The sequence below is a fragment of the Mesitornis unicolor genome, unplaced genomic scaffold (genome assembly GCF_000695765.1).
Source record: "Mesitornis unicolor isolate BGI_N332 unplaced genomic scaffold, ASM69576v1 scaffold52478, whole genome shotgun sequence".
NCBI classification, from domain to species: domain Eukaryota; kingdom Metazoa; phylum Chordata; class Aves; order Mesitornithiformes; family Mesitornithidae; genus Mesitornis; species Mesitornis unicolor.
In genome coordinates this window covers 2,128-19,467 of record NW_010204902.1, presented here as the reverse complement: position 1 = coordinate 19,467, position 17,340 = coordinate 2,128, and the positions used below count along the sequence as shown (strand labels likewise).

At 38.7% G+C, this 17,340-nt stretch overlaps 1 protein-coding gene across 1 annotated transcript in view; it reads right to left on the bottom strand.

Annotated features, from left to right (window-relative positions):
• The window catches only part of SOGA3 (SOGA family member 3), a 26,601-nt gene that overhangs the window by 7,430 nt on the left and 1,831 nt on the right, over positions 1–17,340 (bottom strand). Inside the window, exon 2 of the mRNA XM_010191191.1 lies at positions 15,340–15,498. Coding sequence (XP_010189493.1) covers positions 15,340–15,498 — 159 coding nt within the window. The remainder of the gene's footprint in view (positions 1–15,339; positions 15,499–17,340) is intronic.

Here is a 17,340-nt window from a genome sequence, read left to right as displayed (position 1 = left end):
GCAGGAATTTCTGACACATAAAGGGATTCATGGGTACAGAGAGCCCCCATAAGAGCCCTTATCGCCTCTCACAGAGCAGGCTATGACAAAGCATGTGCAGATTCTTGAATCTTCAGAGCTGCAACTAAATCTTCTCATCTACACACAACTGTACCCTACATGGTTACAGTTAGCTGCCTCCCAACTGCTGTGACAGGTCCACAGAGCTTTCAAAAATCAGAGCAAGCCTAACACCACCTTTACAGTCTTCAAAAAGTCACAGAGTATTTAACAACCTTTAGGCTGCACAAACTTGCCTCTGTCTGGCACAGAGTGACTATGACCAGGGAAATGAAAGTTTGCCCTAAGACTCTCCATTTTCCCTTCAGTCAATACACTCTGTTAGCTCATGGAGCTGGATCAAAACAGATGCAAGGCAGTTTTTTCCGTTTACTGCCACTGTCTCTAATTCAGTGTATTAGAATATGTAGTAAAAACTAAATGGACACTATCCATGCTGGCAAATCGAAAATGCACATTCCTCAAAAAAATTCTGTTTTTAAAATGTCTCCCTTATTCTTCAACTCTGTCAGTGCAATTTGCCAGCAACCAATTAAAGACACTGCCTTTGTCTGTCACTGGCACAAGTACATAGAATTATACAACCCTTAACTCCTTCCACCCCTCTTTGAGGGCAGGAGGAGGAGTCCTAAGTGTTTCAGTGTTCTACTTGCTTGCAAAATTAAGGCAGGCAAGAAAAAGCAGGGGAAAAGTGAAATGCAAAGAAGCACAGCACCCCTGTCCATGAAGCAAACACTAAGCACATATCTACTAGCTCTAGCAATGCTTTCTTCATATTAAAACTGGCATATTTGAAAACACTGCTGAGGAAAGATACAAAAGGAAAGCAAACTTTACTGCTTCACTATGGAGAGAAAAATAGTTCTTAGGTACTCTTCCGAATGTCTTCACGTTAAAGAATAAAAAAGAAGAGCTGCCTAATCTTATTATTTCATTTGCATTTATTTAAGAATTATTTCAGTATTCATTTTCAGATCCTTTGCTATTATTCATTTGTCATTATTCATTTGTTCAATGAGAAGAAAAATAAAATAATGGAAAAGATACACAACAGTTTCACTTTGCCTAGAGAAGCTCTTTGCATTTTGAACCAAAACCACATTGCTAGAGCAAATAATGATAACTCTGTAGTATAACCAGGTAAAAGCATTCTTTGAAATCAAATGAAGCAGCTCATTTATCCTTCCATTACATTTGCTCCCTTCTTTTTTCTTATTTGTAAAAAGTCCTGAGCAGTAGAAGATGAAAGCTGCCTTATTAAAGCTCTCCATATGATCAGTTCAAATAGCCAGCCAAACTCTGATACTTTGCTTTCTGTGATTGCACACTTCCTTATCCACCAGGATATCATAAAACAGAGGAAGCAACTTCTCTGAAGAGGAAGAAGTCTCCTGCCATTTGAACCTTTCAAAGGATGGAATAGCTATAATGTGCTTAGTTCCCCAGCACTATCCAGCTGGGCCCTGTTATGGATGCAGAGATCACAGCTTACACTCAGCTCCCTAATCCTGAAATGCAAAAAGCAGATCTCAGAACATGTTGCATCCTTTGGAAGGAAAGTGCTGGAATAAGGTATTTTGTTGCAAAGTGATGCTAGTTAAACCTATTTCCTAGGGCTTCCTAAGCTGCTGTTTATTCGTCAGCTCAGCTACTTGTCTTTTTTGGGAAAAGAGTCAGGTTTTTCTGTCAGGGTTTGCACATTGCCTAGTACAATGCACTGTCCCAGTCTTTATCTGGAACTGCCAGTATGACAGACAGCATGTCAACATAGTTCAAAACACCACCACATAACAATAGTAATAATCACAGTCACAGACATGTATATGGCGATTATGAGTTAAATGCATGAGAATTTGCTAAATCGAAGGAGTTTTCCTTCTCATACCTATGTAGAGTTTTTCAGTCGTCTTAGAAGAATATCTCAGAAGATATTCCAAATAAATATCCATGAGAACAGGAAAGTGCAAGCAACTAGATTAGGTTCACTGCCTTGGTTACAAAAATGTATATGTATATGTGTGTGTGTGTGTGTGTGTATACACACCAAAGTATAGTTACCATATCCCAACCAAAAAGGTTAGTCTGAAAATGAAAAGTAATGAGATGGAAAATAAGAATGATTCTGCACACAAATGTGCACTTTTACACCGCTTACTGGAAATGTATATAGAAGCCAGTTCTGCAAAGTTGTGGGCTGATCACACATGTACATTTGTATCCAAGCTCATTTTATACTGAAGAGTTGTATTAAATGCACAGACAAATCTTACAATCCTTCACCTGAATCCACAGGGTAGGATGGCATCAAGAACATGCATTTTTGTGTAGGTCTGTAGAAACACAGCAGAGGAAGGAGCTTTGCTGCTCACCCTACAAGACTGTGCACCTCAGACAACACCTCCAGTTACAGGGACATTTCACCAAAAAATCAGATTTTAGAGTTAGTTTGAGATTTAAAATTTAGAATTTAAGCTTAATTCAAGTAGGAAAAATTCTGAAATCTGCACTTGGTCTAGAAGCCTGAGCAGTGAGCAGAAGATTTTCTACTAATAGGGGAAAGAAATCCATCTCTCATGTGTCAGCAATCACCACTCCGTCCTCTGACTATAAGGAGGGGTCTTCTGCTACTCTTCATCTCTTATTTTGTCTGTGTTTACCTGGAAGGTTCTATTGTAAAGCTAGGTGTTTGTAAATTGGCTGAAAAATATTTTCCATAATACAACACATGGGGAAGTTTCAAAGGTGTTTGGGAACTTAGGTTATTGAAAACAGAGGATCAGACCCCGCAGTGCTCTGAAGTTATGCTAGTGTGATCCTGCTACAAATTAAATGTAAGGTTTAATCTAAGTTTTGTTGAGCAGCTTATGTAAAGAAGGTGCTCTGGAAAAATAAACCATGGAGGCTAGAACTTAAAATGGAGGGAAGACATTTTAGCAGCCTAGACATCCCCACACCTACCTTTCTCACTCTGGTACCAATCTGCTCTCCCATAAGCCTGCACTCAGCTCTTTCCTTGTTATCTTGACCATGCAAAGATGGAGACAAGGAACAGGAGAATATGGCAGCATTCATTGGAGCAGAGTGTCCAGCAGCTTCACTGACTACAAAAGGCTCAGAAGACCTGTGGCTGAGCCCCATGCCTCATCCTTCTTAATGAGGACCCTTCCACCTAAATGAAACTTGCTCAGGGTTCTTAAGGGAAATGCTTAATCCCAGCAAGGGAAGGGGCTGTGGCTCTTAGCCTGACTTAATACCTTCATGTAGAGGGTGACTTGAGACTGTTATTTAAAGGTTCCCTTTGCTAGAAATGTGAAAATCTCATTCTCAAATGAAGTTTGACAGTCTTCAGCTCATTTTAAATATTTGATCACTGGTTTGCATTTTTAATTAGCTATCATGAACAAACATCTAACTCTTCAGCATTTATCATAAATGTCACTGAACCAGCAAATCACCTGCAAATTAATGCCACAGCAGTCCTAATAGGGTTACGCAAGAATCAATTCTTAGTCCTACACTAATTAACATTTTTTGCTACTATCTGGGAAAAACATAAGATAGTATTGGATAAAGGCTGCAGATGGAGTACATGTGGGAGAAATGTTAAATACTGGAAAGGATGGTCACATACAAACCTTGGTGCAATCAAATATCTGGTTTAATATGACCAAATATGAAGATACACATGTAAGAACAAGGACTGAAAGCTATGCTAAGAAAATAAAAAAACAGCCTAGAGAATAGAAGATCTCTTGAAAAGCCACATCTCTGAAAAAGACTATACAGTCGTAGAGGATAATCAGCTGCAATAATGTCCAGGTGTAATTTTATGACCAAAAGGCTTAACTTAGTCCTAGAATGTAGACACCAAAACTGAGGTTCACTGTGCAGCAACTAGAGATGGATGTGCCTTTCTACCCTCAGACAAGCGGAATAAATCACTTCCAAGTAGTACCCATCTTTCTCCTTTGAGGAAGGACAAATTCCTAACTTAGGTTAAATGCTTAATTTTTAGATAGCTAAATTATATCAACCCTAATCATGCAGATTAAAACAAACAAACAGACAAACCAACACCAGAGCATTGATGCTGGACTCCTGACTTTAGTGTGGTAGTAAGAACATACATTTCCTGACTGGTAACTAGCTTTCAGCAAATTCAGATGAGAAGGGAGGTGCACATGTTAAACTGTTCCTGAGACAATTCAGGAAGATCTGTGGTAGACCCTTCTCAGATGCCAAATTTTAACACAGACCAGCACCTTTTTTCTGAAAAGTAGGCATCAGTTTAAATAAAATAGCTAGGGACGCATCACTGGATGCATGTGATGAATAACCCATGTTATTCAGGAGCCCAGACTGGTTGATGATACTATAAAGTTCTGTCTTTGTAATTTCTAAATGCATGAAACCTGACCAAAGCTTGAGAACTCAGCAGCAATACTCCTAGAAGCACACAAGGAAAATGAACCTTTGGGTGTATCCACATCTGTGTATCATCAAGGCAATGTTCCAGTTCAAAACTGTTTCTGAAGCACTGCTACTGGTGCTTCTAATTAATCATTTAATCAAAGATCTAAACCACTAGCATCTGTAAAAATTGAAATAATTCAGCCAAGCCTGTAATATAAAACACTCTTGCTAATTAGGCCAGTTGGATGTCATCATCAGTCATGCTTTAAAGGGCTGTAGAAGCCTCTCATTACACGCAACACTGATGGAAACAGATGCATGGCAAGTACTCATCTGTGACCTAAGCAAAGAACTTGGTTATTACCCTAACCTGGATTCATTGCTGAGATAGCAGATGTTAATTAACACAATCATACAACTAGGATCAGACAAAGCAAAATAGAATTGATATCCACAGGTCTTATTCTACACATCTCAATATATGTTGTTAATACTGGCAATGGGAAAAAAACATAATACGTCAAAACATCTCAGCAGAAACAAACACTTCAGAAAAGCACACTGCATATATAAAACGTTAATCCACTGCCCTTTGCTTCCAAATAAGATATGCGGTGCTTGGAACTCTTAACTATGGAGCGTTATCAAAACCTGAATCTGCTAAAATGCCAGGGGGATACATTTCCTGATACTATGAACGCTGCAGTAAGTGAAAAAATAAACGTCCATGTTGTCAGGAAAAAACATCAAAAGCCTGGTGTTCCTGTTCTTGGCTAGTATTGATTCCACGCAATTCAGAAGGGCAGCTGGGCTGATCCCAAAGCCCAGCACACCCTATAAGCTGGATGTTCTCCCTGTCAAATGACTCACGTCTATTTAATATGCAGTGACATACACCATAGCTATAATTCTGTCCAAATGAGAGGGTGTAAAAGAAAAAGATGGCTGAAAACATGCTATTCTGCTCTCTGGAGTGTAGCTCTGCCTCTGAACTGTCCTGTAAGTGCTAACTCTCTCGCTTCATTTGGCTTTTCTGGTTCTGTCAGTACTGAATACTTTATGTGAGCCACCTAAGTTCTCAGAACCATCATTCTGAAAAAGTAATGAGTAATATATTGAGTAGTAAATGCAGCAATTGCTTTGATAGTTTTGTTGCATATGACTTTGTTGTCTATGTTCCCATCTGAGGTCTTGCCAGTCCCTTTCACCTGTTTTTACACTGGAAACTGCACTGAGGTTACTCCCTGAGGACCCATGACATGCTCCATAACAGCCATCTGTCCTATGACATAACAAGATTCTCCTTCCTCACACTGGTAGCTGAGTTCAGCCAAAGCACAGGACAGTGCTTACCTCCATGGTGCTACTTTCTGCTTAATCTCCTAAAGCCAGGACAAACCACCTAGGGCTGTGAGGCTCTGCCAAATAGCTGTCAGGAACACAGGCATCAGAAAGATGAACTGGGAAATTCTATGTGCAGAATAACTAAAAAATCTACCAGGCTACAGATTGCTCCGGGTTTTTTTTTTAACTGTAAACTTGCTAGCAGCAACAGAGAATGTAGACACAGAAAACTGCTTCATATGGGGTTGCTGAAGAGTTCCATTTAAGACTTATGAGAAAGACAGCCCTGAAGACAGCAGTGAGCACATGCACTGAAGAGAAACAAAGCTATGGTAATTTTCCTTCCAATCTGAAACAAGCTCAGCTTTGACCTGTACCAGCACATTGCAAATGCTCTGTTTTTCCAGGTGTTTCTTTGAAGGGACAGGTGCACTTAAGCAGTGGACTGAACAGTGTTATAAGGGACAGAAATCACATACTACCATTATTCATCAAAGCCTTGGTGAGAATTCCAGTAAGATGATGACATTTGGTGTATACTGATTCCATATGAAAACATGTATCTAGACCTTTGTTTCAGCACTTAGAAAATGTCTCTGTTTTGCTTCCATAGAGTTTTCTGGCTGACAGAAAGCAATTTTGCAAAGTCATTCTGATTTCCTCTAAATCAAGAGGATCCTGGCCTATGTCAATACTCCTGTTTATGCTTTTGTAGCAGTACAAAAAGGTCAAATTCATCCTCTCTATCATGCAATCTTTTTATTTAAGAAACTAAGCAAATCATACACAATGTCTTACAAAAAAAATTCCAGACACTTGCTGAAAATTACAAAATGGGCATATTTAAAATGATAGTTGGAATTTACCAAGCATAATATATTATTTTAAAAAACTTAAGCAAAACAACAACAAAAGAATCAGTGTGGACTATGTTCTGTCTATGGACACAGCTTCAGATACAACTGTGAAAGGTAGCATGACGGCTATCGAAGACCCAGCTAAACCAAGGAGCTCATTCTTACACTTCTGTTATCTGGCAACCTTTTCTTTCATTTGAGCAATTGAGTTGGTACCTCAAGTCTAAATTAGATACTTGAACATTTGAATGTCCATTTAAGTAAAGAAATACTGAAACTGGGAAGTGCAAAAATAAAAGCTTGTCTTCTGTAATTGAGGACCATTACAGAATCCTAAAAACTTTGTCTTTTAGAAGAAAATAAGTAAACTTCTCAGGCTTACAAACATCACAGTGCCAACAAATGATTAGGAGATGACTGAATATAAACTAAGCAATACTGGATTTCTCAAACTTTCCTCCATTTGTTAATGTGTTATGATACTTAGAGGACCTTATTGAGTCCAGTAGCAAGACTGTCTACTTTGGTAATGACATAAAAAAGGCCTTCTTTCTCCTTTACATTTCAAGGAAATCATACACTTCTGTAGCAACAGAGATACATCTTTTCCAGACTGTGACACACTGAGTTCATGCTCAAACCATTTTCTCTGGTAACAAGTTACCATCCACCATCTGAGCCACAGTTACTGCACCATCCATTACTCCCACAGACAGCTGGGCATACCAGTTGTGTTGGCTTTGTCACTGCTTTGCCCCTTGCCAGTAATTCTCAACAGTAGGAATTCACATGGCAGCAATGAGTTGGACTTGCTGATTTGTGTCTTATTTGCCATCTCATCTGGCTCCATAACAAGTTAGAGACCCTTTCCCTAGTTTTCAAACTGGTAAATGAAATGGCCAGGGATTGTTCTCAATCCCCTTTCAGCTAAAATGACAATACAGCTAAACGTCCCTACAGCTTCCTTCCAAACAAGCAGAACCACATCCAAACTGTCAATCAGGAATGAGCTCTGACCCAGGCTAGACCCCAGATCATGCCCAGGCACTGAAGCAATGGCAGCTGACCCAGACCAAAACCATCTGAGGGATCTGCTAGCAAACACTTGTCTGTCTGTGGGCCCTTGCTTAGCCCGATTTATTTTACAAATATAGTTTTTGACTAATGGAAGCAATTCTGCAGCAAAGCACAACTTTTACAAGAATGATCCAAGCAAAAAAATAGTCTCAGGTGCTGACTGAGGCCAGGATGTAGGGACTCATGTATTTTCTCTAACACAGAGTTTCTATGTGTTTAGAAGCTCAGCTCTTATTCTGTGCCTCCATGCTGGTTAGGGTTTTTTTTAAGATAGTCATCACTTTTTTTCTTTAAAATAGAGCTTATTGCAAAGAGACTCTGATTTTGCTTGGAGACTGTATGTAGTATTAATACCAGCTTTGACAACTTGCAAATCTAAGGCTGCTGATACCCATCACAGAAAGCAAGGAAAACAAGGTAACATTCTGCCAGAAGGAAGGAACTCTCATGCCCCCATCAAACCAGAGTTGCAGCATTAGGTTTAGATTCAAAAGAATGGAATAAAATTTATTTTGTGATGGCTACATTATTTTCTGTTTTAAAGATATTCCAGATACACTCTTTTGCACTACAGTTGCAACTCTTTCATTATTACTTTCCCATTAGCAAACAATCCTGTCACTCCTTTTACACATCCTTGCAAATTTTAAGACAAGTCAGTAAGAATCCACAAAGCAGCCCACCAGCTTCAATGTCTCTCTGAAAAAAATCCCCTCAAGGCATGTTTACTCACAGAACCTCTTCATAAGTATTTATAGAGTTTTATTCTTTTGAAATCATTCACTATTCATTACATATGTTTTGGAGCTATATTATTATTGACCATTAGGCTGTTTATTTTCAGTTTTGATAAACTGTCTTGAAGCAAATGGTTCCTGTGAAATGCTAATGGCTGATGCATAATTAATATACAATTTTATGAGGTTTAAATGTAAGCTACTTCTCAAATGCACATTATTTCTTTTCCTGTTTATTTTATGGGATTTTCAGAGAATTACTACAATAGATTCTGTAACAGAAATTAATTTCTTTCTCCATTATGATTCTTTTCTCATATTCAAAGAATGATACTGAAGCAAACTGTTTATTCTGCTCACTGAAATCACAGTGTGCTCTAAGCAAAGATGTCAGAGCCACACCCTCACATGGCATCCCTGCTGAGTACTGTTTTTAAAGGAACAAAATATTTGGGCAGGATACCAAAGGTAACAGAATTTCACATAAGCAAGTCTGACAGAAGTAACAGGGGGCTCTGCATCTGCAGGGATGCGGCACTTCGAGAATCACTGAGCCATGCTTGGAGACAGAGGACTATTTTGCTTTTTGCTGTATACACTGAGGCAGAGACTTGTTTTTCAACCCTTTTTAAAAAAGCCTCCTCATTATCCTGTTGTTCTTTTCATGAAAGCAAATTGAATTTTCATGAAGGATCAAGCTGTGATTCCAGATCATGGAAACCCTCTTCTTAAAGGTACTTTTAGTAGAAGTGTTGCTGATAGACTTGGTATTTGGGTCCTCTAAAAGACCCAGGAAGGAACCAGGCTAGTGAAAGACTTATTAAATCCTCCCCTGCTGCCATCTGGTGCCAGGAGCAAGTAAATTACTTCTGCAAAGGGTACTGCTTACTACACTGATCTTGTGAAGCTAATCAGCTACATTAGCAGGTGCACCAGCATCTCATCTCTCTCTACCTTGTCCCTACCCCCTCCATTACCAGTTGTTTGAAATGAGGATCAAACTCTGAAGATAAATGAAAACATGGGGTGCAATTAGGAAGGGCTTGGGGAACAGTATGATGCAGGAGGCTCAAACTTTTCCTTTCAAAGTGGTTAAAAATCCATGAACGGTTACAGAGCGGTAACCCCACTGGGATCACAGACACATGGCTGAATAGCTCACATAGCTCAATGGATTAAAGACATATTTTGCCACAGGTGATAAACAAGCCGGCAGTGGGAATCACTCTGGTGGACCTCTTGCAAATAAGGAAGCATTGGGCAGGCATTTGGTGGCCAATGGTAGCACTGACAGCCCTGACTGTGAGATAGTGAAGTTTAAGGTCTTGAGAGAGGTGACCAAGACAAATAGCAGATGAGAAAGTTTCGATTCTGAAGGCATCCAAAAATGTAGTGCTGCTGTTGGATATGGTTGCCTTGCCTATTGGAAACGCTACTTACCACCACTCATTCTGAGACCCATTTCCAATTCCTTATGACCTCACCACATTCTAGAAGTTGCAGATTTTCCATGCCAAGCATCTGTCTCAGGATATGTTATCAACATTGTAAATATTTTGGAAAATTTCAGCAAAATTATTCAGCTCTTTCCAAGAAAAGAATATCCTGTTTGCTCATATCAAATTATTCTAGCAACTATTCTTATGAGAAGTTTCAGTATGCCCTGTGCTCTGGAACATTTTTGTGTCTGTACATGATGTGTATCTGATACTTTTTTAATTCATCCAAATCATGACTGGCCAAACTGTAACCTTTAAGAAATCTCCCACTCCTATACATTACCAGGTAATTATTTCTTGGAGCTTACTGGTTTAAATTGATGAAAATTCTGTATTTACAAACTACCACATCCTTTCCCACCCCAGCTATCAATCTGCACATTTTCTCCAGCTAACAGATTATGTTCCAACTCCAGACCAGAAGGCAAAGCCTAACTAATCCTGCAATTATTGCTCCATGTGGGTCTAGGTAAAGCTGAGGCTAGGCATTAGAACCAGAAACCTTTTCTTCTATTGCTCACAGTGAGATGGTTACTGTTTCCTAGTACAGTGAGTGATCCCTCACTGCTCTCAGTCCAGATGCAAAAGTGAAGAGCTAAGGCTTGGAAACAAGGAAAGGAACAGAACAAACCAAGGAAGCTGACAGGTTTGTATGAGGGGGTGGAAGAATCAGGGAAAAGGACAAATTTGGAAGCATAAAGAAGCTGTAACTAAGAAATGGAGATAATATTCTTGAAGTAGAATAAGAAGAAAATTAACTGGAAAAGACTTGAAATCCAGAGAGGAGACTGGACACTCATGAAGAGTTGGAAGGAGGTATGCCAGGAGGGAATGGGAGGGAAGAGGACAAGACTGGGATTTAAGAACCAAAAGACAGCAAAACAGCCACTACTACAAGACAGTCCAAAAAAGAAAAACAAAACACAGGATCAAGACAGAGAGAGAGAACCTGAAGAACCTGAGATTTTGTGACTTATAGGAGAGACTGGAAATAAGTGGTTGTGTTTAAACAGCAGACTTAGAGGTAGGAAGGGCTCCAAGAAAGGAAAGACACTAGATTTTTATCGGAGACATAGTGTACAAGATTATATTGGTGATCAAGGGCACTGGAACAGGATCATCCCTTACCAGTTCTTTTCACAGCTCTCCATTTTTAAGGTGAGGGGGGTGGGGTTTTTTTCTTTTTGTGTTTGTTTGGGGGTTTTTTTCAGCAGCAGCTTTTGTTGTGAAATTTCCAGCTACCCTCCTGATCTCTGTGCAGCCTGAGCACTCATTGATGTATGGAGAGCTAATCTGTGCATAAACAGGGCAGGCAAACATTGCAAGACTAAGCAGAAAGGTGTAATTACTTTCCTGTGGTCCCACAGCAGCTTAGGATCAAAATCAGAATTCAGATTCCTCATCCCAGCTCCAGCACCCTGCTGGTTCCCCAGACCCTGCTGCCTTCTCCCATTTCTATGCAGCGCACAAAACAGACTGACTGGCAAGACGGGCACCACTCCAGCAAAACACAGACCCATGTAGGGAAGCATTAACTCCTCTGAACTGTTCTGTCAGTCTGAACTGACAAGACAGAAGACACTTGGTTCACATGCCATGTAGCCATGGTTATCACAAGCTCTGTATCTGAGCTAATAATCTATGCTTAAAACAAGAAAATAGTAGCTTGACAACATCACTCTAATGTGGCTGTAAGAACTGAACTGTCTTATATCTGCCCAGCTTGGAGCACTAGCAGATATTTTTATCCAGAGAGACATAACTCTGAAAAACACTGTGCCTCTTGCAATTACATATCTGCATGGCATTGAGGATTTGTAAAGCCCAGGGTCCAGTACATCCATCATATTTTCCCCCTACTTCATCTGTCTCACAATGAACCATCTAAAGTATGAGTGACTGGGCATTTCCTACATAGCTACAGCAAATTAATGAATCCTTAGTATATGCTATTATCATCAAAAGCTGTGCAAGAGTTAGCTAGGCTTTAACAAATGGTTACCATGGACTTAATGAACATTAATTAATTAGCAACTCATTAACATTTTTTTAATATCTGAAAAAATTACATCTAGCTATAGTTGGCTTCTCTTTCTTCTAGGAAACTATTTCTTGAGTTTGTTTTCAGCTTCCCAAAAAGCATTACAATTAAGTATAACAAATAATGGGAAACAGCAGCAGTTGCTAAAAATAAATTCTGAGAACTGACAATGCGGATTAAAATTTTTGTGTTTCTAGGTGGACATATGCAGCAATATGACTAAATGAAAAAGCTGCAGATTGAAGGACTGAAAGTAACTGATAGAAAATGTATGCTTTGCTGAACACCTTCCAAATCTGGATGCTTGCAAACTTCTGCTGCCATCAACAACAACTTCCATTTGTCATGGAATATATCAAAATTGCTTTCTTCAAAAGCTCCAAACCAAGAAAATAAACAGAAACTATCTCTCTATTTTAATGGACAAACACATTAACAAGCCTATATTCACCCAAATGTTCACTGAAGAGCTCTAGATTTGTCTCTATGCAAACACTCCTGCTAGCATTTCTTTTTATACATGTTTCCAGTCAAGCCTACCATGTTTTTTAAAACAATATAGAACCTACACAGAGAGAACTTCAGCTTTGGTCCTGCTCTAGAGACTACCTAACAAAAAATTATAATTCTACTGCCAACATTTTATATTAAGTCTTTTACCCATTCTCTGCTGTCTAACACTGTTCATTATAAAAGGAGAACAAATTTCCCATGGCAGTTATACATAAAGAGATTTTAAGAAGAATGGGAAGGTTTGTGTTTTTGCAATACATTTGATGACATGAAAGTACAGAAATCAGTTATTACATACTCTGAGCACTGTTATTATGCTGTAAAATAAAAATGCTTCATTGTCTCTGGTGATTAACTCTCCCATTAATTCTAAGCTCACTAAAGCAAAGATCACAATCCAGACAAAAGGTCTTGATTGCACTCTTCCTATTTACACTGAGCAGAACTTCTTAAGTTGGAGGTTGCATTGGTTATAATGGCTATAAACCCATGAAACTGGAGGAAATAACTCATAAGCAAGCAGAAAATTAACATTATGACTATCTTACAATGGGATTTAAGATGCATGAAACCTCCAATTGCCAGAGAAGAAGAAAAGGTATTTGTCACAGAAAAATTCTAATGCACTTCAAACTGCTTTGGGTGGTTTTCATGGTTGTTTCATGTTAACATTTTCATAGCTTCTTCACAGAGTCTAAATTTAAAGCTGTAAGAGTCAGTATTCTTCACCAGCATCCTTCCACTGGTTCTCCCAGGTCATGGCATGCTTGCAAAGTGCATAATAATTTGGCTTTACTTCAAACTTGCTTTTTTCTGACTTGTGCCTCCTCAACCATCCTCCAACTTCCCCCATGCTATGCTGAAAGTCCTAGCCTGAAAAGCAGCTGTCTCCTACTGAAAGGGATTCAGTAGCCTGTTTGAAATACATAAATGAAAACTCCCACCTAGTTATAATGATGAATATAATGACTGGGCATGGCAGTTCCCCCCTCCAGTTCAGTATAAGGATGTATTTCTGACCCTCTGTCCACTCCACCCCTGCTCTTACTGTGGGTGTAAAGTCTTACTGTATTTTTCTATTCTGTCTCAGGGTCCTCATTCTGTGCCAATGGGAATCATCCATCTGTTTCAGCTTCATCAAAATAGCATTGTGTAGAAGACCCCCTAGCTTAAACATGACACTTTCCCTTCTTCTGGAGTCTCAAGTATCCAAGTATTTCAAGGTACCAACAGCAAAGACAGAAAGGGGCAAACACCTAAGCTGAAGAAAGAAGTGGAGAGCAGTATGAGAGCAGCAGAACCATAGCTCAGCACAGTGGGCCAGAGGGAAGAATCAGGGTAAGGAGAAAGTGACTGCTGATGACAGAGGCTAAGAGGCCCATTTATTGGGTTAATTTCCTGTGGGTACATAGCTCCCAAAAAGTGTAAGCTATTAAATTGCCACTACACTTCAGCATAATCCAAAGATGCATAAGAAGAAGCAAGGCAGAAGCAGCTTACTGTGATACAACCTATCACAGAACAGGAAGAAAGGATCCAGAAATGGGAATCTACAAGAAAGTAGAGTCTGAATGGACTAGAAGGATGGAAAATTTGGAGTAAAGCAAAGCTTAACAACAACTTGTAAGTATAATTACAGAAAGACCATTCTCTTATAAAGAATATGGTCCTGGAAACTGAGTTGTATTTGATGGCAGAAACCAGAGTGAAAACAGAAGAAAGTCTCAGGCAGAGGAGAGGAAACCTGAATAAAGCTCAGATTTCATGCCCTTTTCAAGTCTGAAGTTATCTGGAAAAGCAGTAGAAGGTGGAAAAAAACCACCTGTTTATCCTCTACTAACATGCTTGAAATTCAGTTCCTCTAAAGAAAACATATGAATATTTTTAATTATACATCACTTAAAGTAAGCACTTGCAGTTCCTAATAATACTATAACTTATCATAATTTCCTGCCTTTCTTAACAACTGAAATACATCTGTTTTACTTCGTACAAGATCAAAGTAGACATTGGCATTCTTGCTAGGGAAAATTACTAAAAGTAAAAATCAGTGGCCCTCATTGAATTTTAAACACTGAACTGGAGAGCTGTTTCTAAAATCTGTTCTGAGAAGTCATTCTTAGTCAACAATTTCCCTTTTTACTGCAGGCTTTGTTATCTCTATCAGACTATTACTGCTGTAATACAATTTTCTGCTTACTTAATGGCACAGTATCTTGCATCTGTATAATGGCGAATTGAGTAATTTTGAAGATAAATTAGATATAACATAAAATTATGCTTAGACTGAAAGGCCAGGTAGTCTCTCGCTTCCCAATATCCCAAAGAACATGACTGAACAAGATGGGGAGGTGGCGAGATCCCCAGGTTCAGTGTGCCTGCTACTCCCTACTGGTACTTAACAAAGGAAAAAATACTGGTCTTTGTAAAATCATGCGAGAAACATCATCTGCAGAGTTAGATGCCTCTGACTCTGTTCAGCACTTTTCCTGTATCTTAACATAAGTACAATGTCTCGAAGCCTCTGAACTCTGTTACCATCAGTTCCACATTTCGCTCCTTGTATGAGAAATACAAAGCCTCACTTTGGTTTCTGTTTCACCTAGGAAACATCAAATATTTTAATTTGTTCTCAGCTTCCCAATCACCAAACTGTACTTCAGTACTCTTTGCAACTTTCAAATTTTGCCTGTCATATTTTGTGCCCTGAAAACGAGTTATAGGAAGAAAACCAGTTAGTTCAGCAATAAGAGTTTGAGAACTAGAGATACTTTGTGAACAAATAAAGAGCAACTAACCTCTTTCATCTTTTCCAGTTCATTCTGTAGTGCTTGTTTGGCAATTTCAACTTCTATAAGCTGCTGCCTTAATTTTTCATTTTCATCTTCTGTTACAGTACGTTTTTCTTCCACGTTTTCTAACTCATGGTGAAGTCTCACTGATACATCTTTTGCAACCTAAATGAAATGATATTTGAAAAGGAAGATTAAGAGAAAACAATTACTGCTGCAGTGCCTAAGCAACCATTTACAAGTTAATTCTGGATATTTTGATGGAAGCAATGTGAAAGAAAACATGTAGACAAGGATATCCACAGACTGAATTCTAAATGATGCAAAATTCAAGCCGATTCCTTCCAAAAATGGTCTAGTTTTCCTGTGAACTTAACTGGAAATGACATTAGACACTAAAACCCAACTCCTCTTTAGGTTCTGTTATGTCAACAGTGAAACAAACCCTTCATTATCCCTGGACACAGTGCGGCATCTATTTTCTCTCAACTACTGCTAGCTTGTGTTTTTCAATGCAGTAAGGCATATGTCCTTCAAATACTTGACCTGCAGAAGCATCTAAAAGCAAGGCCCACCTTCTCTAGGCCTCCTGTACCTGTGCCTGGTACAGGACCACAAACGCACACACTTTTATTTCAGCCCTGCTAGTTTCTCTCTTCTTCACGGACAGCTAATCTAAGTATCTGGCATTTACTACTATTGGTTAATTTAGAGTGTAAAATATTTACAAATAACATTTTTACTGACCTTTTATTCACCTAAATTATGCCCAATATCTTAAATTAAAATGAACACTATTTTTTTAATTCATTTTCACAGGAACTGAGTTAAAAGGCACATGTCAAAATCTAATTCCTCCACCTCATGTAAGGTAATGAGAATTTTGCCATTCAAGCCACTTGCATTGTGTTCTGTGAAACCACCAGAAACTATAATCGTGCACCAAAAATATTTAAATATTTAAATATCATTCTTATTATGGTGATTTAGACACATAGTTTGAAAAGCCTAATTTCCTGCTTTTTTTAGAACATTGAAAAGCATAATTAATCCTTCTTAGCATTAGCTAGGGGAGCTCAGAGAGCTATCCTTTATGGCTTTCACTAGAATGATTTTTATGTTTGTATGTCAAAGAACTCTCTTTGACATACTAAAACTCTAAAGAAAAAAAAAATAATTGCAAGCAAGCAGTCTAGAAGAATCCGATCTATCAGAAAAGAGCAGCAGCTAGTGACTCAGCCTCCCCTGCCTGACGAGAAATCCAGTGTGTGTGAATTACAGATACAACACTGCAGTGTAGCACAAGATCATTCAATAACCTCCCCCACTGCACACACACTCAAGACACATAATGCCCAACAGGAAGAGAGAATGAAGAGGAATTTCAATTATAACCATACTCCAAAGAGACTGCAGGATGAGCTGAGAATCACACTACAGGGCTATATCTTGGTGTCTTTTCCTGCCCTCAGTATTAAACTGCTCATCTGGTTGTCCAACCAAAGAAAATGGAAAATCATGGGGGACATTTTTAACAGCATCTTATCAGAATCTGTCTTCGGTCCATAAATACAGTCTGTATCAGTAAATACAACCAAAGAACAAAATCATTACTGGTAATGTTTTTTTGACACAAAATTTAGTGAAGTAGCAATCAATGCAGGGAAATCCTACAGAGCATTCCAGATTACATGGGAAATGAGACTCACTTATGCAAGACACATTTTAATACAGTTGTATGCAAGACTATATTTCTGAAGGATTAAGTCTCCTAATATATTATCCATACAAAATGGACAATGTTATTTTGGATATAAATTCTTCAGAAAAGGACTTAGGAACACTACAGAGAACTGCACATGAGTTAGGATTATGGTTAGCCAGCACCTGCAATTCAATTAGGCAGAAATTCGGCATTAGAATTTCATCCCCACTCCAAAGCAGAATACATTAATGATCTGTGGGAACACTTTGCAAAAACACTATTCCTTTCCAAATAGACAGTTG